Source organism: Sciurus vulgaris (assembly GCF_902686455.1).
Source record: "Sciurus vulgaris genome assembly, chromosome: 13".
NCBI lineage: Eukaryota > Metazoa > Chordata > Mammalia > Rodentia > Sciuridae > Sciurus > Sciurus vulgaris.
This window is the reverse complement of record NC_136474.1, coordinates 38,460,898-38,485,838: the sequence shown is the minus strand read 5'-3', so window position 1 is coordinate 38,485,838 and position 24,941 is coordinate 38,460,898. Positions and strand designations below refer to the sequence as shown.

Sequence of the window (24,941 nt, the reverse complement as noted above, 5' to 3'; positions counted from 1 at the left end):
TGTGTCTTAATACAGATTTTGAAGCCCACATGATGTAAGCATCAGAAGCCAGAGAATAAACAAAAGGAGAAACTGTTCATCATCATTAGTGTAGAACGAAAAATGATATTCCATTTTAGACCCACACATGCTGCTCCGAGAGCTGCTTCTGGAATCAGTTATGCCTGCAAAACATCTATACACAGGTGGGTGATCCATTACTCACCCTGAGGTCCCCTTGGGACTGTGGTGTCATTGACTAATCACTTCTATTACATTCATCACTGTTGCCATCATGACTCAAAAGATGGAGCAGAATGAGAGTGAAAAATGGACATGAGATAAGGAGACATGCTGGAGTGAGGATTATGGGCTTCCTCTGTATTATAGTTAGTCTAATACAGCCAATAAATAAATATACAGCATAATCAATCAAAACAAGGCTTCTACTGGAAACCCATTGATTGAAAATACTAATTTTCAAGTTCTGTCATGAAGCTGAATTAGTCTTTTACAAATATTGCCTCCTAAAAGAAATCTTCCAACAAGCTAAGCCTGCTATAAATTCATGTTTAATATAATATTTCTTTTCTGCAAAGGAAAAATAAGACAATTTGGTCCATGAGTAGATAGAAAAGTGCATTGGAGTTTGGCATTCATGTTGATTATAAACAAAGTCCTAAAATTAATGTGTGGTGAGGGGCTGGCCTTTATGACAACATATTAGGAAATGCACCAATAAGAAATTTGCTCAAAGGATTAACTATTTTTTTCTGCCTTCTGCACATCTGGCTGTCATCTTGACATGAATATTTATCAAGATAATCAAATAAAAGCATTTTAAGTCTACTAAAGGAATGTGTTTAAATATACGTAATGACAAAAATATAATAGATGATGGGATGGGATGGATTTTTAAAATAATAGAATAAATCACATTCTTCAAAAAGTGTGTGTTTAGAGATTTTTTGACATCTAATAGTTCTTCTTAAATCAAGATGTGAAATCATGAAATGGGATCTCTGCATTACTTCTGGGGAACCTTAACCCATTAACCCATCAATCTGCAAACCTTTGTGCCTGGCAAGTTGCTGAGAACAAGAGCTCGATGTTAACTAAAGGTTTTCATGCACACATGCTTCCATGTCTGCTGGAGGGTAATGTCCTCACCTGCACCGCATGTGGTTTGGGTATGGTGTGACCTCGTCCCCCATGTGTTGAAAGCCAGTTCCCTAGTGTGTTGACATTAAGGGGTGGTGGGACATTTAAGAGGTGGCGTCTAATTGGAGGTCTTTAGGTCACACTGGGTTTGCTTCCCTCAGAGGGATTCAAATCATTCTCCTAGAATCACAGATAGTTCTCCTAAGGGTGTCATAAAAAAGCAAGGCATTCCCCTGTCCTAGCTTCCTGAATTACCATGTGATTTTCTTTCATGAACCCTACCATGATGCCATCTCCCATGAAGTTCTTACCACAACTGGTGCCATGCTATGTGAACTTTCAGACTCCAAGACTGTGAATTAAATAAACTTCTTTTCTTTATTAGTTCTCCAGCCCTGGATATTTTGTTTTAGCAACAGAAAAAAGACTAATACAGCCTTCAAACTACTTTGCCTTGCTAACCTGGCAAGAAGGTCATAATTGAGTAACAATGGTGAAAACTAGATGATCGATCACTAAGGTACTCTGGGGCAAGGGGACTAAGAGTCCTCACATAATATCTTGACACATCAGGGAGAGAGAAAGAAAAGGAAGGAGGATATAATAAAAGAGAAATGTTTGAGATATAGTCTCAACCTAGTTAAAACCACTGTACTCCTCCTTGACATTTTGGCTGCATGAGCCAGTAAATTCCCCTTTCTATCTAAGCCATTTCAGATTGGTTTCCTGTCACTTGCAACTGTGTCTTTACTGATAAATATGCCTCTTAACAGTTCTGGAATTGACAATGGCTGATATTTTAATCTCTGACTGTCTGATGTACATAATGAATTTTTGGTAAGAACAATTGCTGTTTAAACATATGCCAAGAAACACTGTTGAAACTTTAATATTTGGGAGTTTTTATGTAAAAAATGAACTATTTCTAAAGGAATACTAAGAATACCTGTTAGGACAGCAGGCATTTTTTTTTTTTAATTTTCATGGGCAGGCTCTTTTTTTCTCTTTGATCTTTTAAAAGCAAAAGGCAATACTTCTTCCACCAAAAGCACAAACAAGAAAAGAAAAAATAGATAAATTGAACGTTGCCAAAATTAAAAACCTTTGTGCATCAAAGAATCCTATACAGAAAGTGAAAACCAACAGAATGGGAGAAAATATTTGTGAATCATGTAATTGATAAGGGGAAAATATTTAGGCTACGTGAAGGAATATCCATGGGCTTAAGAACAACAAAACTACCTGATAAGAAAACAGGCAAAGTATTCAGGTAGTTATCTGAGCAGATAAATAGATGGCCAATAAGTACATGAAAAGATTCTCTGAATTATTAATCATTAGGTAAATGCAAATCCAAGTTGCAATCAGATACACTTCATCCTTCTTAGATTAGCAACCATAAACAAGGAGACAAAACCAAAAACAAAATAGTAAATATCAAATATTGATGAGGACTTACAACTCTGTGTATTACTGCCAAGGATGCAGCCACTATGGAAAACAATATGGTGGTTCTTCAAAAAGTGAAACATGAAATTACCATGTGACCCAGAAATTCTGCTAGGATATACCCCAAAGAGTTGAAAGCCAGGACTCAAAAAGACATCTGCACATCAATATTTATGGCAGCATTATTCACAATAGCTAAGAGATGGAAGCAAGAGTATCCATCTTCAATCATCTTTAATCTCACCATTAATCATTGGGCATTTCTACCAGAATATGACTAACAGAGAAATTGCTGTGTCAGTTAGAATGAATATCAACAAATTGTATTTCAAAGAAGTTGTTGATTCTACAACAGTGTGTAAGAGTATTTATTTTCATCAATAAGTCATATTAAGCCTTTTAATATTTACTAAAAAAATATTAAAATGTCATTGTTTTGTATTTTATTTCCTTGGTTGTGAGGGTATACATTTTTTGTGTCTGTTGGTGATATTAATTAACTTTAAAAAACCCCTGTTCAGAAATTCTAGTTTCAAATAATCAGAACAAACTAACTTTTATGGATTTAACTGTATAAGAAACAAAACATCTATATGTCAAAAACTGAGAAAATACTACCATTAAATATGAAAAGATAAACAGCCATCTCTAAATTAGGGGAAAATGTAATGTGCCTGAAAATGAATGATAGAAATAGTTCACATAAATTAAAAAGAAAATTATAAATATTCAATTTTAAAACAGGCAAGGGCATGAACAGGCGTCTTCTAGGATTCAAATAACCAATAACTATATGACTCACTAAAAAGAATCAGAATGTGATTTTATCATTCAGCTATCCAATAGGCAAGAATTTCTTTCTTCTAATACTTAATGTTATAAGAATTCAGAGACAGACACTTTCATACATGCTGGTAGAAAATAAATTGGTCCACTCTTTGGTAATATTTAACTTGCCTTTAAAACTGTGTATAGCTGGGCATGGTGGTGCACGCCTATAATCCTGGTGCCTTGGGAGGCTGAGGAAGGTGGATCACAAGTTCAAAGTCAGCCTCACCAATGGCGAGGCACTAAACAACTCAGTGAGACCCTATCTCTAAATAAGATACAAAATAGGGCTGGGGATGTGGCTCATTAGTTGAGCACCCCTGGGTTCAATCCCCAGTACCAAAATAAATTAATAAATAATCACAATAAAAACATGAATGATACATGCATGGCATGGTGGACACATGTCATTATGTATTTGTCCAAACTCACAGCATGTAAAAATGTGAATCTTGATGTGAACTGTGGACTTTGGATAATAATGATGTATCACAGTAAGTTCATTGATTGCAACTAATGCACCACCCTGCTTGGGTAGGTGGATAATGTGGAACATTATGCAGATTATTCACTGCACCCTTATTTATAACTGGATTAATATACATTCAGTGTTCAATAATTTGAGAATGTTAAGTGTTGGTATGGTTATATAATGGATAGAATACTATGTAGACTTTAATAATCATGATCAGATTACAAAATCACAAAAGAAGTTGTACATGACATACTAAAGACAAAAAGATCACAAACATTATAATACAATCTCAATTTGTGTGTCTGGGTTGAGTGTGCATGTGGCATCATGGAGAATGTGAGCATGCACAGAGAAAAAGACCATCTGTATGCATACAAAACATTAACTGTCCCTAGATGGCAAAACAATCACACATGGTTTTTATTTTTTTTGTACATTTCCATATTGCTCAAATTTTATTTTACAATGAGCATGTAACACTTTTCCCTCCAATCAATAAAACTACCCAAGAATTTCTATTGGATTAATAACTTTTGTAACGTTATATTTTAATTTGCATTAGGCTAATGCTAGAAAGATGCTATGCAATGAAAATTGAATATTACCTTTTCATAATCTCATCTTTTTATGTGAAAAGTAAACTATAATATATACTTGTTTCTGATAGATTATTGGAAGGTCTGATAAGCTTCATTCTGGAGATGGTGACTGTATCATTCTGAAGGACATAATGCAACCAAGGTTGTTTTTGAACAATGAATAACAGCAGAATCTTGTAGAGTCTGAAAAAAGACCTCAATTTTAAAGCTCCATTTCTCAGAGTCAAAAATAACTAGTTAAGTCTCATAGTGAAATTGCTTGGGCTGGAAGTTACTGGGTTGTGTTATTTAGAAACATGTAATTTGAGAATTAGAACAACCCTGTTCATTTTTGTTTAGGCAGCAGTTTTAGAAGTTAAGTTAAACAGTTTAAGGTGAAAGTGTATGAGTAAGCACCATGTCTTCATTTTAATCCAATTGCAGTTTCTAAATTTATTTTTAATATACAAAGAAGCTGAATATTAACCAGATACCCAATTTGGCAGAAAACTTACTTGTCTTGATGAGAAAAAAGACTTGGGGAAACTACATGATTTTACATTTTTAAAAATGATAGCAAATTGCTTCTTGTATGAATTACTTAATTTGGACATGTTGAGCCCTATTGTTTGGGCTCATTGCTTTGATCTAAACTCTGGACTTTTAAGTTGTATGTGGGCAAACTTGCCATGAGCTTATGTTTGGGACCACTTAAAGAGTTATGGAGCCACAAATAGCCTCCTTTAATTTCTTCCTTCAAAAAAATATGTTTTTCATCATTGAACTATTTCTTCCTGCTTTTGAATAAACTGTGTTATGGAAAAAACTGTCAAACTATAGGAAATCATACCTTCAGTTTCCAAAGGTGTTTTAAAATTTAAAAAAAAATTTGATGGACATGTCTTAATTGTAAATATTAATGGGGTACAGGAATAATTCAATACATGTACACACATGCAATGATCAAATCCAGCCTCCCTTACTCACCCCACCACTTCCCAACCTCTAATAAATAGAAAGTGTCTTTCTTTAGAAAACCCTTTCCTCTGGATTTAGAATTACTCCCTGTATATAACAGGGTCACAGTCCTCACAGACAGAATAAATTTCTGGTTGAATTCAGACAGGCTTTTAGCTAATATTTGTCATCATTTTTTTCCCTACCAGATATGCTTCACAGTTAGAGGGAAAACTTGAGTCAGTTAAGCCTTAATAGATTTTCTGTTGCTTTGCCCATCATCCTTGGGAAGTGCTAAAAGGCCAGAAGGATCAGGGTCTTTCTTCTCTCCCCAATGCTTTATGTTGGGACTTCTTTAGGATCAGGCAGTCTGAAACCATCTTCTCTTTTCTTCCCATATCTTCTTCCCAGATGATTGTCTAAGTTCCCCTAAAGAATTATCTTTATGCTGCTGTCTCCCAAATGCATGTCTTCACTGAGATCTTTCCACTGAGAAATAAATCAACAGGCCCAACTTCTATAGAGACACCATCCTAGACCAGTGTATTGGTTGTTTAGTGAGCTTTTTTGCTGCTGTAACTTAAAAAAAAAAACCTGACAAGAAACTTAGCAAGACCCTGTCTCAAAATAAAAAATAAAAAGGACTGGGGATGTTGCTCTGTGGTGAAGTGCTGCTGGGTTCAATCCTCAGCATCAAAAGAAAATTAAAAAGGAAAAGAAATAAGAACAAAAGAAAAGAAAAGCATGTGTAAGTTGATTGGTAATTTCCATGAAATCGTACTCATGAATTTCCAGGGGCAAATGAGATTTTCCTGGTCTCCCTTGACACATTAACTATTTAGACAAAAGCTCTTCCTCCAGTGCACTTGAGCAGATTCCATCATAAACTCCTTTTCAGTTTTCCCTGTGCCCTATGGAGGAAAGGACTCTTGTTCTCTTGATATTTTTCTAGCATTGTATTCATAATACCTATAAATTGCTAACTATATGTAACATACTATAACAAGAACTTGGATTTTAGAACCATATAGAACCTGGTTTTCCATCTTCTCTCCAGTGTGGTAGGAGGTTTGATGCAAAACTTGACCAAGATGCAGTAGAAGCTGTAGTCACAAAACATCTTTTGGAGTTGCACTGGGACAAGGCTAGGATTCAGGATCTCTCCTCAACCCCACCTGCTGGCTCAGGTGCACAGGCAGGCAGTCCCATGTGCTGGCCCTGGGGAGGCTTGGCCTTGCCAGCACCACAGCACTGCTCCAGGGGCAGAGATGGCTGTGCATAGCCTTCCTGTGCACTGCCCTTTAGAAATGCAAGTCCTTGCTCTTCTTGACATTCACCAAAACTAAAGGTAGGAACTTCCAGAGCTACAGGGAAACTCTCTGTCATATGAGTACTGAGGTTGCCAGTAGCAGCAGTCAGTATGCGCCTCCAGCATGGCCAGGATCAAAGGGTAAGCCCACTCCAGGGGGCCTTGTGAGTGATAGAGCTGGGAAATGACTAGAGCTGCAGACATTGCAGCTGAGGGGCCTGGCCTTGTCACTCTTTGCCTGGGTTTGGCTTTGGGCAAGCTCCCAATTTATCTTTGTTTAAATTCCCACTCTGTAAAATGGAGATAATAATGTACCCGCATCTGGGGTTGCTGTGAGGGGTGAAAGATTGAATTCATGGAGTGGTGTGGGGGTCAGCACAGGCCTGGTCAGATGCTCTATCACTGAGACATGGGAGCCAGAGGGACCAGCACACCACAGCTACAACACTCCTGCAGTGCCTCTGGTAGTGTTGTTTTGGCTACGACTTGGTGGCAGAAACTTCTGGGATATTTTAGTAACTAAACAGGGTGCTATTATACAAGTGTTGGACAGCTTGCTATTAAAAAAATTATGTGAAAAAGTTTCAGGCGGTTTCAAGATGGCAGACTAGAGGGTGGCTGCATTTCATGTTGCTCCAGGACTCAGGATACAAAAGAGGAGATATTGAGAGACTTGGGACCAACTCGAAGCAGCCGGGTGAGTCTCTTCCGTTGGGGAGGCATCCCGGATGGGACGGTAGTCCCAAACGCAGGGAACTTTGTGAAGTAGAGCTGCCCGGCGAGACACCCCTCCCCCCGCTGGAGCAGTGAACTCGGACAACTGGGAGCGTCGTAGAGGAGGCCGCTCAGCACAGCGCTGGGACTCAGAGCAACCACTGGGGCTCCGGCGGCTGCCCAGGGGAGGAGCGGCGAGGAGAGCTGTTTGGACTCAGAGCGACCACTTCTGAACACTCCTGCCCTGAGGAGGAGGAGGAGGAGTGTGGCCACTTAGATTCGGAGTGACTACGCCAGAGCTATAGGCGGTTGCCAGAGGAGAAGCGGCGTGGCGAGCTGTTTGGACTCAGACCACTTCTGAACACCGGGGCCTGCCCTGAGGAGGAGGAGGTGGAGGAGGAGGAGCGCGGCAGGTCATTTGGAATCGCAGTGACTGCATTAGAGCTCCAGGCGGCTGCTCAGAGGAGGAGGCAAGTGGTCAGTTGTTTGGACTTAAAGCAATCGCTCCTGAACACAGGGGGGGCTGCCTGGAGGAGGAGTGCGGTGGGTCGCTTGGTCTCTACCAAAATAGAAAGGTAGATCAATGGTACAGAATAGAGGACACGGACACAAACCCAAATAAATACAATTTTCACATACTAGACAAAGGGGCCAAAAATATGCAATGGAGAAAAGATAGCCTCTTCAACAAATGGTGCTGGGAGAATTGGAAATCCATATGCAACAGAATGAAACTAAACCATATCTCTCACCATACACGAAACTAAACTCAAAATGGATTAAGGACCTCGGAATCAGACCAGAGACCCTGCAGATTATAGAAGAAAAAGTAGGTAGGTCCAGATCTTCAACATGTCGGCTTAGGACCAGACTTCATTAACAGGTCTCCCATAGCACAAGAAATAAAAGCAAGAATCAATAACTGGGATAGATTCAAACTAAAAAGCTTTCTCTCAGCAAAGGAAACTATCAGCAATGCGAAGAAAGAGCCTACAGAGTGGGAGAATATCTTCGCCAATCATACTTCAGATAGAGCACTAATCTCCAGAATCTATGAAGAACTCAAAAAACTCTACTCCAAGAATACAAATAATCCAGTTGACAAATGGGCTAAGGAAATGAATAGACACTTCACAGAAGAAGATGTACAAGCAATCAACAAACATATGGAAAAATGTTCAACATCTCTAGTAATAAGAGAAATGCAAATCAAAACCACCCTAAGATTCCATCTCACCCCAATTAGAATGGTGATTATCAAGAATACGAGCAACAACAGGTGTTGGCGAGGATGTGGGGAGAAAGGTACACTCATACATTGCTGGTGGGGCTGCAAATTAGTGCACCACTCTGGAAAGCAGTGTGGAGATTCCTTAGAAAACTTGGAATGGACCCACCATTTGACCCAGCTATCCCACTCCTGGACCTCTACCCAAAGGACTTAAAATCAGCATACTACAGAGATACAGCCACATCAATGTTCATAGCTGCTCAATTCACAATAGCCAGACTGTGGAACCAACCTAGATGCCCTTCAATTGATGAGTGGATAAAGAAACTGTGGTATATATATACAATGTAATATTACTCAGCCATAAAGAATGATAAAATTATGGCATTTGCAGGCAAATGGATGAAATTGGAGAATATCATGCTAAGTGAGATAAGCCAATCTCAAAAAGCCAAAGGACGAATGATATCGCTAATAAGTGGATGATGACACATAATGGGGGGAGGGAAGGGTTAGTGTTAGGGTTAGAGTTAGGGTTAGGGAGGGGGGCAAGTATGGAGGAAGGAAGGACTGTATAGAGGGAAAACAGGGGTGGGAGGGGTGGGGGAAGGGAAAAAATAACAGAATGAATCAAACAACATTACTCTATGTAAATTTAAGATTACACAAATGGTATGCCTTTATGCCATGTACAAACAGAGAAACAACATGTATCCCATTTGTTTACAATAAAAAATACATTATTAAAAATAAATGAATAAATAAAAAATTTCAGATGAACATTGTCAGAATATATTTTTGGAATACAGCAAATCAAGTGCGTCTACCAAGTCCAGTCATTGACTGAAACTCCTGGGCTCCCTGTTAAATTCTTAGCTGTGATCATGCCAGTGGATGGGAGCACCTCCATTGCCTGAAGATGGAGTGCTGAGGTGTGCTCTGCTCATCTGTGACGCTGTCCATCTTGACATCATATGACATCACCAGTGTCTTTGTCCTCTCTTAACACAGGTGTTCTTTGATAAAGGAGTGACTAATCGCCTGGCCTGCTAGGTTCTGAGGACTTAGGTACAGACTGCTAGCTGTGCTTCTCTCCAGGTCCCCAGCAGGTTCCAGTTCCCCATAGAAGGCTACTCTACCCCCCAAATCCTGGTGATTTCCAAGTTGAAAAGAGTTCTCTGCTTAATTTTATTCTTTCCCACCCAAAGTTACTAAATGGAGAAGTTTGTCTCTAAACTGTCTTGTGCATTGCTCATCGTGTGCCTGCATAGGAAGGATATGGCCCTGTCCTCAGGAGCATTTGGCTGTGTCACTTGTAGGGAAAAGACAGTCTCTGGGGAGATGTTTGTGCAAGGTGCTGAAGGATTTGCTGGGGATCATGGGGGATGTGGGGCTTCCCTGAGGAAGGTGCAGGATGTGGGGTGTTAGTGCCCCCTTAGGTTCTCAGGTATTTGCCAGATGAATGAACAAACACTGACCACAGGGACAGAGTACTGAGTAGAGGCACTAGGTGGGTGTTCAGAGGGGTCCTCCCATATTGCTCAATCCTGTAGTAAGGAGTTTAGAAAAGGGAAGAGAAACGGGACTAAGAGGATTCTGATTCCTGCTATGAAGGTGCCTCGGTGAAGCTTGGAGGAGGAAGGACAGTGGCCCCCATGGATTAGTGAGTAGGGGAGCCAAACCACAGCTCTGCCTCTTGGTGCATGGTCCTTTAGGGGAAGAAGGGCTGTTGGCCAGAGTTAGGAGAGGAGGCCTGGGAGTGGGTGGGAGGAGGTGGGCCTTGGCCTTGAACAGGGAGCAGGGAGAAGGGAGGACATTCCAGGCTGGAACAAAGTCTGGAGGCTGGAGTGAGTGTGATCTTGCAGAGGGCAGAGGACCTTGACCTCTTTGGAGCCAGAAGGAACTATTAGGGAGAGAAACCGGAAATCACGAGGGATGAGAATGGTTAGGGTCAGGCTGAGGCTGTTCCCCAAGTGGGTCACTGCCTCAGCAAACCTTAACTGTGCACTCACTCTTTGCTGATGCTGGGAACTGTCAAATCATGCTCTTAGTGGGGGAAGGGAAAGCAGAATTCAGGGTGCATCATTACAGGTCAGGCGGGCTGCCCAGGCATCACACATGCTGGTGCTAGTCCAGTGATACTGATGAGCAAGTGCACTGACATGTGGAGTCCCCAAGGTCACAGGACAGTGCAGGGCAGGGATAGGACCCAAGTTGAGTCCCAACCCCAAGGAGTCTCTGCAGTGTCAACTCTTCACTTACCCAGTTCCTCGGGAGCTTGTGTGAGCCTTTCAGACACAGGGACAGGAAAGGTGGAGGAAGTAGACCCTTTTGGTTCAAGTGTGCTTCTCCATTGTCTGGAGCTCATGGTTCTAAATGTCAGATACAGAGTAGCTGGGCTTTTGCCTGGAAAGAATTTAACCCTTCAGGGTTTGCATTGTGAAGAATCCTGTACTCTGAAGATGAATTTTTGTTTTCTCCTTGGATTTCAGTGATGTGGAAGTAAATTTTTATGCTGTTGGAGACACATTTTCCTTTCTGCTCAGTAAAGGATCTAATGAGACTGGAAACCTGGCTCCATGAGACTATGTTGGTTTGGACCAACAGGTGGAAGTGGACTGAGGTGCTGTGTATGGTTCAGCAGGGATGGGAAATGGCAATGGAAGTCAGGAAGCAAACAAGAATCCTAATGCAGGGGTTAAGGACAGGGTGGAAGTGGACCAAGGTCAGGGGAAGGACCCTGGGAAGGTACAGGGTCTGGGGTTCCTGAAGGAACTGCAACTCCCCCTTCTCCCAGCTGGTAATTCCCCACCAGGTCATTTTGGATTTGTACCTGAGAGGTTGATGTGACTTAGGATATCCCTTGAAATGTCCCTGCCTCCTTTTGCTATTTGTCAGGGGGAGCCTCTGGGCTTTTGCTGAGACCTGCTGGTCTTCAGTGAGCATTTATGAACCTTGGGAATGGGATCTCACCATCCCACTTTCAGCAAGGAGCCTGCTGTTCATCGGGTGCTCCCCTGCAGCATGGCAGCATGGTAAGGGCAGGATTGGGCCAACAGCAGCCCTGGGCCAAGCTCCTGCCAGGTGCTGGGCAGTTTGCTGAAGAATGTGCAAGATGTGCGCTTCTGATCTGATGTTCCTGGAGGGATCTCAGGAGCAGTGGCATGCTGGCCTGGCCTTTGCTGGCCTGGCTTTTGAGCATTCATGTGGGACATTGCTGGGCCTTTCTTAGCTTACAGCACACAAACCTTCACTGAGAGCACGGGGTGCAACAAAACTGGCCTATAGCCTGAGGGAGAGTTCAGATCAAAATAGCTTTGTTGAATACATTCTTCCTCTATACGTCACTTATTTCATGTGTTCTCTTTGGTATTAGAATCCAAAAATTGAAGTTTCTCGGTGTTTTAGCCAGCTTTTTTACTGCTGATGCTTAAGGACCCAACCAGAACAATGGCAAAGGAGGAAAAGTTTATTTGAGGGCTCAGTTTCGGGACTTCAAGTCAGACTAATATCATGGCAGAAGAGTGTGGCAAAGGGAAAACCTCACATGATACAGAAGCAGAGGGAGAGAGAGGACTCCACTTACCAGATATATACAAATATATACCTCAAAGGTACTCCCCCCCGGGCTGGGAAGATAGCTCAGTTGGTAGAGTGCTTGCCTTGCAAGCACAAGGCCCTGGGTTCAATCCCCAGCACTGCATTAAAAAAAAAAAAAAGCCACTCCCCCAATTCCCACCTTCTCCTGCCACAGCCCACGACTTCAGTTACCACTCAGTTAATCCCTGTCGGATGAATTCACTGCTTGGGTTAAGATTCTACAACCCCATCACTGCTCCTCTGAACCTTCTTGCATTGTCTCCATGTAAAGTTTTGGAGGACACCTCACATCCAAACCATAGCACTGGGTTTCCATTTCATCCATTTTTTGTTTGACATTGTGAACATTTTGATTGAAGATGGATAACTGAATTATCTTCGAAGCTGTTGAATCTGGGATTTGTGCTATGACACTATCAAAGAGAAGGGATGTGTTTGCAGGGTAGGGAGCCTCATTTTCTTCCCACTCCTGCTTGGCTAACATCAGATCCAGGACAGGATGGGGAGAGTCAGCATGGCAGGAACTGAATGACTGGAACTGGAAGTTCAGCATGGCCCTGAGATGTGGCAGGTGTCATGCTGAATTACTCTAGCCCAGAGCTTGCAGATGAACTCCAGGGGACTGGAAACTGAGGCTGCAGGTAAAACAATGTCAGTAGCAGCAGGTGAGGAATGCCAGCCTCTGATCCTCCAGGGGCCCATTATGCTCTACTGTCTTTATGCACACATGACAGACTTCAGGAGTCCAAGATCAGTTATTGTCCTTATTTGGAAGGAAGATTTAGAACAGGGGTGGGGATGGTTGGTAAGAAAGTTGCTTGTGATGGGGACCCTGTGCTTACAGCAAGGGACACTCTCCAGGTGCACAGAGCTCAGTCTTCTCAGCTCCAGGTACTATTGTGAGAGGTAGTGGTGCTGCAGGGCACATTCTTGGAAGAAGAGACTCAGTCCTGTGTCCTCTTGGCCTGTCTGGGACATGGTTAGACTTGGGGATAAACTAACTCAGGCCTGAACTTCACCAGAAGTTCTGTAGACTGCAACTAGGGGACAAGGAGGTTCCACAGGTCTGTGCTTAGTTTACTCCACCAGTCACGGGACAGAAGGGGAGGGAGTTGCTCATCTGCCCGCCATGGAGTCACTATGTGAGGATACACCGAGAGTTGGTTCTTTTGAACTATTTGTGGGAAGAGTAGGTGTGACTCACTGAATAAAAAACTTGAAAAATACAGACCACAAGTTATTTTGTTGTATGTGCCTCTGGGCTCTCAGCAACTCCACAGTCCCCTCCTCTTCATGAGGAATTGGGCTCTGGGTGGATGTTCTGAAGTCCCTGTGTGTGCTGGGATGGAGAATGGTGAAGAATAAAGGCACAATTCTCAGCCTCAAATCATTTTATTGTGTGGCAGCAGAGTCCACTCAAGGTGACCAGGGTGGGATGGACTGTGGGGGAAGGCTCCACAGAGGGGAGGCATTGTATGGAGCTCAGTCTTCTCAGCTCCAGATAAGTGTGTTACTTACCTGGCCATAAGTCCCAGGAGGGGAATATCAGTTTGTTCAGCATTATGTCCCTGTGCCTCACATACCCTTGGTATACAGCAGGTGTTTATTGAGTATTCGTAAGTGGCAGGAAGGTGTTGCTGGACCCTCAGAGGTTGAGAGTTAGGAAAGCTACAGTGGGGAACAGGCCAGCTGGCAGTGCGGACATATGGAGCTGAGTTTTAGATCCTGGAACCATGAAGGACTTTTGAAGATTCATCTAAGCCTCTCTCCTTCCCTCTCTGCATGGAAAAGATGAAGAAATAGTCAACAAGATGGAGCATCTTGTCAAGTGATGGCCAAGAGCTTGCTGATGGGGAAGAGGCCCGGCCTGCAGTGCAAGCCCAGCATACTCAGTGTATGTGGATTTACATGCTTGGTTTTGGCCCCCACCTTACAGCTGAAGGGACAGAAATACACAGACAATAGATTTGTATGAGGTCCCACCTATTTGGCTCAGGGCCATTTCTGTGCATCTCCCCTTGTGAGAGTCAGTGGTCAGCATCCTCATTATAAAGGGCTGATGGCCCCCAGAGTTGAATGAGATATCAGAATCTCACTTAGCCCATTTCATTGCATCTGCAGGACTGTAATTAAGGTATCTCAAAAGGGTCATCTTTCATCCTTGTCTATGAAGCTGATAGAGAATGCGACATCCTTTATCAGCTTTGGATAAAACATTAGATTGAGTGCGTGGACTTGCCAGGAAGGACACTGCCAGGAACTGTTCCTTCTGCTGACTGGTGTGGCATGGCTGGCTCACTCTAAACTTATCTCAGGAGGGTGTAAAAGTGCAGGTGTGGGCTTTTGTCAAGAACCCAGTCATTCTGTGGGTAAAATCCAGGGTATTGTGGCAAGTGATCCCAGTAGCATACAGTTCTGGGGTTCCTGGGATGGGCCTGGCCAGCATAGAGCAGAAAGAGAAATGGAGACTGGGCACTGTGTTTTAGCTCTACATCGTGGCCTGAGGGGGCCATCCCAGGTGGGCTCTGTCACTTTCTCACTGCAGAATCTTTGTGACTATACATTTTCAAAGCTGTTTCCTTTTCTTCAAAACAGAGACACTAATGTTACTCACTGGCTGGGATTTTCTTGTGATATAGGGTGACACAGGTAGAGCTGTAGGCACCCTGCCTGGTAAAACTCACCAATGCTGTATTATGATGTGGCTGATGATGACACACTCTGGCACCTGTGGCCAAATGGCTTTCAGTCTAGCTGAGGACTAGAGCCCTGAGGGTTTCAATTAGCTTTGAATAAGTTGTGTGTATGGGAGAACTTCGTGATCAGACCCAAGTGGCCCCCAGAATGGAGAGTGAGGAAGATCTTGCATGGGGTGCAGAAAAGTTCCGCCTGCCTGCCAGTCCTCCTGAAGGGGAACACCCTTGGTGGTCTGGCATGAATGGCTGCAACATTCCCCGAAAGAGAGACAACCGGCTGGCTTCCAAATTCTGGAAGAGAGAACATGGCAAAGGCAAGTCCCTCTCTCCCATTCTGTGGTTCCCATTCATACCTACTCCCCTCCTCCCTTCTAATATTTTGACTTTTATTGGCACATGTTCTTATAAACGGCATCCCTGTTTAACCTACATGATGTTGCATCCCATGCCATCCTGTTTCAGTTCAGCTTGCAATGTGTCCACCCAGGCCTGCACATCCTTGTACCATTGTGGTGCTGGGCCATGCAGTGAAACATGCTTGTCCTCTGTCTTCCCTGGGACATAAGACAATATTTTTGTGGGAATAGAAGTCAGCAGAAGCAGAAGTGGAGCGAGCTGGTGGGTGAGCCAGGCTGCCCACATCGCGGAGGTAGGGTGCGCGCAGCTATCCCGCCCAACCAGCGGGCCAGGGACAGACATCATAACTGAGCGACCCCGCCTGACCTCTGCACCTAGCTCAGTGCCATCACTGGTTGGTCACAGTTGCGGAGCAAACTGGCAGGCGAGTCAGGCCACTTGCATGGTGGAGGTAGCAATCAGGCACCCAACCTGCCTGCCTTGTGGAGCTGGGCAGTGGGTAGCCAACCCTCCCAACCACCAGGTCAAAGATAGACGCCATCACTGAACAACCCTGCCCAACCACAATGCAAGGTTTGTTGCCATCATGGAGTTAGCCAGAGGCTTCTTTATAGGCTGGTTCAGGCATTTTGAATTACTCCTGAGTGTGTGGCCATCATCATTGGAAGGGCAACTCCCTTCCTGAGACACCTACAGGAGGCTAGAGGACATTTGACAAGACCCTGGAGCCAAGAAGAGGAGGTATTGAGAGACTCGGGACCAACTCAGAGCCACCAGGGAATATACCCCACCTGAAAGCCACCAGCACTAGAGGGGCAGCTTCCTAGTAGAGTACCGCATTATCAGGTTCCTCCAAGACTTCAGGCTACTGAAGGCTAAGAGGTGAGTTGTTGGAAATCTACAGAGACAATATTAGTCAATACAGAAAATCTGCAATATCCCAGAGTTTCACTATTAGAGGGGTAGATACCTGAATATGAGAAAACAAGGGAAGAAAATGTCCCAAACAAACCTAGATGGTATAGCAAAAAAATCCAATGACAACATGGCAGAAGAAATGTCAGAAAGGGAGTTCAGAATGTACATAATCAAAACAATCAGGGAAGAAAACGAGGAGATGAAAGAGCAAATGCAGGCATCGAAGGATGAGATGAAAGGGCAAATGCAGGCATTGAATGATCACACCAATTGACAGTTAAAAGAGCAAATACAGGAAACAAAAGATCATTTCAATAAAGAGTTAGAGATATTGAAAAAAACCCAAACAGAAATCCTTGAAATGAAGAAAACAATAAACCAAATTAAAAACTCCATAGAAAGGACAACAAATAGGCTAGAACATCTGGAAGACAGAACCTCAGATATTGAAGACAAAATATTTAATCTTGAAACAAAGTTTGACCAAACAGAGAAGACAGAAAGAAATCTTGAACAGAATCTACAAGAACTATGGAATATCATGAAAAGGCCAAATTTAAGAATTATTGGGATTGAGGAAGGCTTAGAGAAACAAACCAAAGGAATGAACAATCTATTCAATGAAATAATATCAGAAATTTTCCCAAATCTGAAGAATGAAATGGAAAATCAAGTACAAGAGGCTTATAGGACTCCAAACATAGACCCACACCAAGGCACATTATAATGAGGTGTCACCACTGCTACCATGACCTTCTTGTTAGACCTCCCCACAGTGCTGCTCCTCACCTGGCTGATTCAGCTCAGGGTAAGAGAGACTCAGGTGTGCCACAGTTCATGCCACCAGGAGGACTGTGCCCTTTTCTGCAAAAGCAGATGCAAGTCCATCTGTTCTCTAGGAGCTTCCAGCTGACGCTAAATAGAAAATCCCAGATGATCAGCTGGGTAGAGACTGTTAGAAAAGCCATTATGGACAAGAGGGTGGCTGAGAGTTTTGAAGACGGAGGACAAGGAGAATATGATGGATCCCTCTTATGACCCACTTCCTATATTGCTCCAGTGTCCACTGCCTTGGTCACTTTCACCTCAGCAAAAGGATGATTTTCAACTCAGATTAACCATTAACATTTTCTCAATTATTCTTTTTTATTTATCATCAAGATGAGCTAGTTTTTCATTTCATGGTGAAGACAAGTAGTCAAAGCTTAAACCTCTCCTGATAAAGCTGAATCTGAACTCTGCCATTGAGCCTTTCTACCTGGAACCATTTGAGTTGCCTTTAGCTTCAGCCCAGCACTATGGCTGCAGACTCTAACTGACAGACTCTATTTTAAGCCTCTCTTGCTTCATCTGCAGAACCACTGTTATTACTACTGCATGAGGGCATGACAATATTTGGAATTATGAAACACTAGGCATGATGCCTGGCACATGGTAGGTGCCCAGTAAGGGGGAAATAGTGTTTATTACTATAATTTGGAAATAATAATTCAGCATATGATGACCCCCAAACAGAAAGCTTTACTTAGATGTCACCTAGTCTGAGAAGCTGTCCCTGGCTCCTTGGGCTGTGTGAGAGGCCTTCCAGGGCATCCTCAGCTCTGTACTTTGCTGGTCCACTTTTCTGCTTGACACATGGGTCATTTTCTGCTTAGTACCTGACTTGGGATACCCAGAGAAGCTCTGTTTCATTGATCTGTATGTTCATGTTGGTAATAAAAACAGGGAGACTCATTAGCTAGCAACAAAGGGTATTTTTCAACTATGATCCCAGGGTAAGCAGGAAGGACCTGGTTGGCAGGGACCTTTGTCATGGTGATAGTGAAGATAACAATCTCTGATTCAGCAGAAATTTTAACTCATTTAGGCCAAATTGGTTGACTCAGAAGAGCATGAACACATAAGCAAGGCTTTACTGGATCGTGGGGAATTTTACATTGAGGAGAAAGGGAACAGCCCTGATTGAGAGAAACAGAATGAGCGAGGCTTCCAGTGAGTGACTGGGTTGGGAAGGAATGGCTTTTTTTTTTTTTTTTTTTTTTTTTTTGGTACATAATGTGTTCTTTTTTATTAAGAATTTAAAAAATAAACACTTATTTGTCATAATTTCTTTTATTTTTACAGATTGCATTTTGATTCTCTGTACACAAATGGGGTACAACTTTTCATTTCTGTGGTTGTACATGATGTAGATTCACACCATTCACGTAATCATACATGTGCGCAGGGTAATGATGTCTGTCTCATTACACGGTATGAAAGGGCTGGCACTTTCATGGTAACCTTTTAAGGGAGTTTCTTTCTTGTGGAAGACTCTTGTGATATCTCCTGGACCATCCTATGCCCAGCTGATAAACACCTGCTTATGGTTGAACTGGTGAAGACTAGAAGGGTGGGAAAAGGCACATTTCATGCATTGTTAGGGCAGAAGAGTAGGAAAAGATTCATAGTAAATTATGAATGAAGGCTTGAGAGTTTTTCTGCCATTTTCTCCTGCATTCTGGTCTATTAGTCTCATTTCCCATGAGAAATTTTATCCTTATTAAGGGGAAAGAGGTAGAGGACTCTGATTTCTTATAACTTCAGGATGACATATAGATATTAGAGAATCCCTGCCTGCCTGATTGTAAAGGGGGCAAGATTGGCTCTTGTTCTGGGAGGGGTGAAAAGAATCAGCTTGTCTTGGATCTAGTGAAGTTTGGAAGATAGAAATCTGATAATTATGTTCATTGTGTAAGACCTCCAAATCAGAAGTGGAAAATGGTGATTAACAGCCCTAAAAGTGGTAGAAGCCAGGTGAACTAGACAGCATTTGGCATATGCCTTCCATGGATCCCTTTTGGTTTTGTTTTTTTCAGCTATTTGGCTTCCTTATATGTCTCCTTAACCCACTAACTCATGTTTTTCAATTCTAGAAATTTTTTTAATTGACAAGATGCATTAAAATCATAATCTAGAGCTTATATATCCTTGATTATAAGTAAGAATGGAAATACAGATTGTCTTATAAGTAGGAAACTGAGACAATATAGTATCTTTTACATTTATAAGTCATCTTATATACAGGACAAATATGCTATCCTTTCATACATTGCACAATATACTAAGAAGACCTTCATGACATGTTATCATTTATTTTTTGGTCAAAAGGAACAAAACATTTCAAAGGGTTACATTAGATTTTTGACAACATGTCAGTTTTGCATGACATGGCTTATTGTGATATCTTCATCCTTCTTGCTGTTTTAGATGATTACTTATGTCAAATCTGGTATCATCTTGGATAGCAGAAGGTTAAGAAGTATTATAATTTCTACCTCCTGGTGGTTTCTGATTGACTTGTTCTAGGTAGGATAAGCAGATGTCTCTTTTGAAATCCAAAAAGTTCATGAGATACTTGTTTTTGTTCACAAGTTTGTGAACAATCCATACATTTACAATACACACATCAGTAATATGACCAACAAATCATGTTTATCTACAGAAACACTGAGAGTGTTAGAAGTATCCACTACTTCTGGTTGAAGCACATTGGAGCCACTGTCTTTTTTTTTTTTTTTTTTCATGGTTGAAATTTTCCAGGTGGTTCCATTGTATCATGGTTTGTTGCAACAGTTATAAACTTACCATTTGACAAAGACATTTTTATTATCTATATCAAATCTAATAATATGACCTTGTTTTTTCACCACTGTTGTCATTTCAGATAATACATGTGTGGCCTGTTTTGCCTCCTCTAGCCAATGTTTTGGAATCCAGTCTTTGGAAGGTATGTCAAAACCAGTGGGTTTTCTTCTACTAAAAGCTTTTGGAGAACTACCTTACTGCTATGCAAAAATCATTGTTAGATCTTTCTTGATCCAACACAAGGAGCAACATGTTAGAGTTTACCAGGCAGCAATGTGACACACTGCACATGTCTAAGAGATATAATAGTCTTGGTATCCTGTTCATAGGGCAGTTGTTTTCAAACATGAATAATTTGAAGTATAGCACAGTCCTTGAAATAAAATGACAAACTACTTCTAAAAAATACTTTCATGAATGCATTTCTTATATTACGTACCAGTTATGTACATAATAGTGTCCCATTGAACATTTAGTAAAAGTAACTTTTGCAGTAAAGTTTATGCCATTTTCCCAGTGAATTTTTAAATATTTCAAATAATCTCATCATTCACTAATTACCTTTTTCAAAAGAATAACACTCCAAAAAATATAACAATTTCTTCAAAGTTAACCGTAAGTGGTCTATTTGTTACTCAATTTAATGTATAGGACACCTCTGAAAACTAATACATAGGACAACTGACATACTAGGTTAATATTAACCACTACTTATCTTGAGGGGTTTACCCCAGTACAACTGGTGGAGTTTAAGTGTGCACAAACTCCTTCCTGCTCAGCTCATAAGAAATCTAATGCCCTTCTGTTTTCACAGTATTAGTGTTACCTCAAGGTAGGCAAAGATGTTTGTTATGGTTTAGATATTAGGTGTCCCCCAAAAGTTCATGTGTGAGACAATGCAAGAAGTTTTACAGGTGACATGATTGGGTTATGAGATAATCAGGGAATTATTCCCTTGCTAGGGATGAACTGGGGCTAATGTAGGCAGGTAGGGTATGGCTGGAGGAGGTGGTTCATTGGGGGCGTGCCTGGGGAAGCACATATTCTGCTCTCTCTTCTTCCTGGTTGTCATGTACTGAACTGCCTTCCTCCATCGCACCCTTCGACCCTGATGTTCTGCCTTTCCTTGGGCCCTATGTTAATGTAGGAGGTTGTCAGCATCCAATGAACTTTTCCTTCTCTCAAATTTTTCTTGTCAGCTATTTTGTTCACAGTGATGGAAAAACTGACTAAAACAATACTCCAGGGAACAAGAGATGTGACTGCCCTTATTACTTGTACAGGAATTCATCCTCTAGCATGCTTACGCCAGTGTGTCCTGAGGTCCTTGTTTTCTTATAGATTGTCAGTTGTGCAGGGACAACATGTCAAAAAAGAAACCAGTCCCCTCCAAAGTGTGGATTATCAGTTCACACTCAATTTAAGACACCATCTGAAGCCCTATGTACCTGGGAGGAACCTAGAAGTGACCCACACATCCAGCTACAGCTCTAGGGAGAGTGTGCTCATTGAACTTGGATAGGAGTTAAAGCCATGCAGGATGCTGGGAAACAAAGAACAATTTGGTGACAGAAGACCCAGGGGACCTTTGTATTTTATTAGGGTATGTTTAGCTATTAATATTTTCCTTTCCTTCTGGATAACTGCATGAAGTAATAGAAGCCCATATGTGAAATCTGTGTGGAAGTTTTAAGATTTTTTTGTTTTAACTCTAAGGTCTGAATAAAAATGATGAGTTCTGCTTTGGGGCAAGAGTGTGACAGGGAAGAGCATTTGCTTCTCTGATATCATAGTAACTGACTTACATTCCCTGGTTTTATGGCACCCTTTTTATAAAACTGCTTCCACTGCTTCATTTAACCACAGGGTTATCTTTTAGTTTTAGCTGGCTATGAAGTTTGTTAAAAAATGTCCACACATTTGTCTTTTAAAGGGGCCGAGTTCAGGAACAGGGTAGTTAGATTTTAAATTTGACATATCTGCAAACGTTTGATGTCAGGAGTGTCTAACAGGAGGGACTGATTTTTTTTTTTTTTTTTTTTTTTGCGGTGCTGGGGAGGGACTGATATTTTGTTAGTCTTCCCTCTATGAACCAGTGATGATCCTTGACTTCTAAAACTGTCTGGACTTGGTGGGAGGACCAGGACATCTAAAGGTGTCCCCAGGCTAATTGGGAGGCCCCATTAACTGGAGTCATGGCCATTGCTTTTAAACAGTTTGGTAACCCCTGACTCATAGGATCTAACTGTTTGGAGAAATGAGTTACTGTCTTGGGATGGGCCCCCACTGTTTGTGTTTAGACCCCTAAAGTTAAACCCAGTATTTTGCACATAACTTTTCTTTTACCCAAATAAAGGTACATTTGTCTTTGGTTAAACTTTCTTGTTGGGCATTCAAGACTGAGTAGATAGTGCTTTCCTACTTTTAAGGTCAGTCAAGGCTCCTCAGAGGTTACTTTTTAGGGTCATGAATTACATGTGAATTACATGTTAATTATATTTTAATTTCTAGTAATCTTATATTTGAATGAAGACCCAGGAAGACCATCTTTTTACTTTTTTACATACAAATAAATTTTTGTACCGTTTTTACATACAACAATTTATGAAAACACATTTAAGAGACCCAAATATATTCTTTTATAGTCCTTAGGAAGCCAAGAATGCTTGAATTTATAATTAACAATTGATGTTTCAATATTTTAACTTACAAATGACAGCTGTTTTACCTCTTGATCACGTAGTTTTCAGATTTCAAATTATAAGTATTTTTACAAATATTTATCTTACTTAAATTTAATGTATTTTTAATAGTTGGTTTTATATTACCCATGAAAATCAAGATATCAGTTATTTTCAGTTGATTCTTTGTCAGAGAAAACACTAAGTCATCCATACCTGAAATGCAGAAAACAGTAGATATTGCATTCCTCAAACATTCAACAGAGATAAATGACAGTCTTGACTGGCCAGCCACCCAGGCAAAAATGTGTGCTAATAATTCTGAAAACACCTTTATCTTTAAAAGCAGAGATTCATAAGAGAGAAAATCACCAAAACCTGTAAGTTCTCCCTGTAATTGCAAGTCAAGGACTATTTTAAATTGTTTATAAGAAATGCTTTAAAGTAGGCATGTCAGTCACCTGCCATGCCACACATGACTCATGGCTCCTCTGATGTGGTAACAATCTGGGTTCCTGGATGCTTATGAGCATTTTGACACTGTCACTTCATGGAGAAATTATTTTGCAGTGAGAATGTGAGGGTCCCAGGTCTTCCCAAGTGGGGGCAATTAGGGTATTCCCATTACCAGTGTGGCCATAGAAGTCTGGCTTGCATATTTTTGGACTCTTTTTTGTGTCTTGACTGAGGGCCATAAGGGCCTGCACATATGGGACTTCTGTCCATTTTCTTATTTTTTTGCAGTAGAGATCTAGTTGTGAATGGTGTTGAAATAATAAAGAAATCACCATCAAGCACATATAGAGGCCAAGCAGTGCTGCAGAAAAAATACATTTTTCTTTAGATCATCTAGTTTAAATATTTTCCAATCATAAAATAGATACCATAGAAGGTACTCTTTTAAATTGCTGTCGGTGTTCCCTGTATCTAAGACTTGTGCAAATTTGGTAATTTTGCAATGAGTGGTAAGGAGGAGTGCCAATCCCTTGGAACAAGTGTCCATATGAAGAGTGGTACTACATTCATTCTGTGGACTCTGATTATGGACCTGTCACAGTAAGGCAACAGCAGCCTGTGATACCAGAGACTGAACCCCAAGGGATATAGTCAGGGTATCAGGTTTGAAAGAAATCAATCAAGTTCCCCCTGTGGACATTGAAACAGTGGTTTTACAGTGGCTTATATTTTAGAGGCACCTTAATCTTAATTTCTTTTTTAAAATTAATCTATGTGTTAACTTCAAATATTACTTTCTAGTTAGGATTGTTTAAGATAATGGGTCTCTCAAATGACCCTGAACAACAAACTATCTTAGTAAACATAGCAGAGAGGGAGGGAGGGAGGGAGGGAGAGAGAGAGAGAGAGAGAGAGAGAGAGAGAGAGAGAGAGAGAGAGAGAGAGAGAGAGAGAGAGAGAGGCAAAGAGCTGCTATCATCTTTTAAAATTAATCCTATGATTGTAGCATAAGATTTATTCAAAACTTTTACAAGAAATGCTAAATTAAGTATGCCAAACAAACAAAATATCAGCCTACATGTGCAGAGCGAGAAAGAAAGGTAATAATATGAAAATGGATGAATCTATAGGAGCAAAGATCCTGGATGGTGTGATCCAAGAGGAAGGAGAAGACCAAAAAGTCAGGTTCTAGCATGTGGGACCCTACCAAGTAATCCTGATCCAGAGGCTCAGCTACAGCAATTCTCCCAATTTCCCAGAAGGTGGAATCACAGCTGTAGAGCGACCTCTATTGGATCTTAAAATTAATTACAAAATTTTCAAAGGAATCATTGACACTGGGGCGGATGTTTCTGTAATTCCTAGGAAATTCTGGAGGGAGGAGCACCTCCTGGGCCAGGAATGGGCCTTACATATGGCACCTACTAATTTAGAAGGCACTGGTCAAATTTCTCAGACTGCCCAAAGTGCTCAGTTTTTCCGGTGGGAGGATAAAGATGACAGTACAGGACTTTTCAAATCTTACGTTCTTGTTATTTTGCCAGTGAATTTGTGGATAAGATATTTTGAGCAGCATGTGAGTCTTCTTAATAAACCCTAATTCCATGGTGATTTCTCAAATACTTAGTAAAGGATTTATCCCCATTGGAGGACTGAGAAAAAAATCAACAATAAAGTTGCACACTTGTGCCACAATCCTCTCAACAAGGATGATATGGATTGGGTAATACCCTTGATCAGCCTTTTTAATAGGAGTATTGATCTCTTCCCTGGCCCCAGAGACAGCAGAAAAAATTAATTGGCTGTCTGATGATCCTGCCTGGGTTGATCAATGGCCTCTTACAAGAGAAAAGCTTCCAGTAGCCCATGATTTAGTTTAGGAACAGGTTCAAGCTGGTCATATTGAGCCTACTCTTAGCCCATGG

At 41.4% G+C, this 24,941-nt stretch overlaps 1 protein-coding gene across 1 annotated transcript in view; it reads left to right on the top strand.

Annotated features, from left to right (window-relative positions):
• Positions 1 to 24,941, top strand: part of LOC306642728 (uncharacterized protein) — a 212,180-nt gene that overhangs the window by 181,506 nt on the left and 5,733 nt on the right. Inside the window, exon 2 of the mRNA XM_079108475.1 lies at positions 19,959 to 20,021. Coding sequence (XP_078964601.1) covers positions 19,959 to 20,021 — 63 coding nt within the window. The remainder of the gene's footprint in view (positions 1 to 19,958; positions 20,022 to 24,941) is intronic.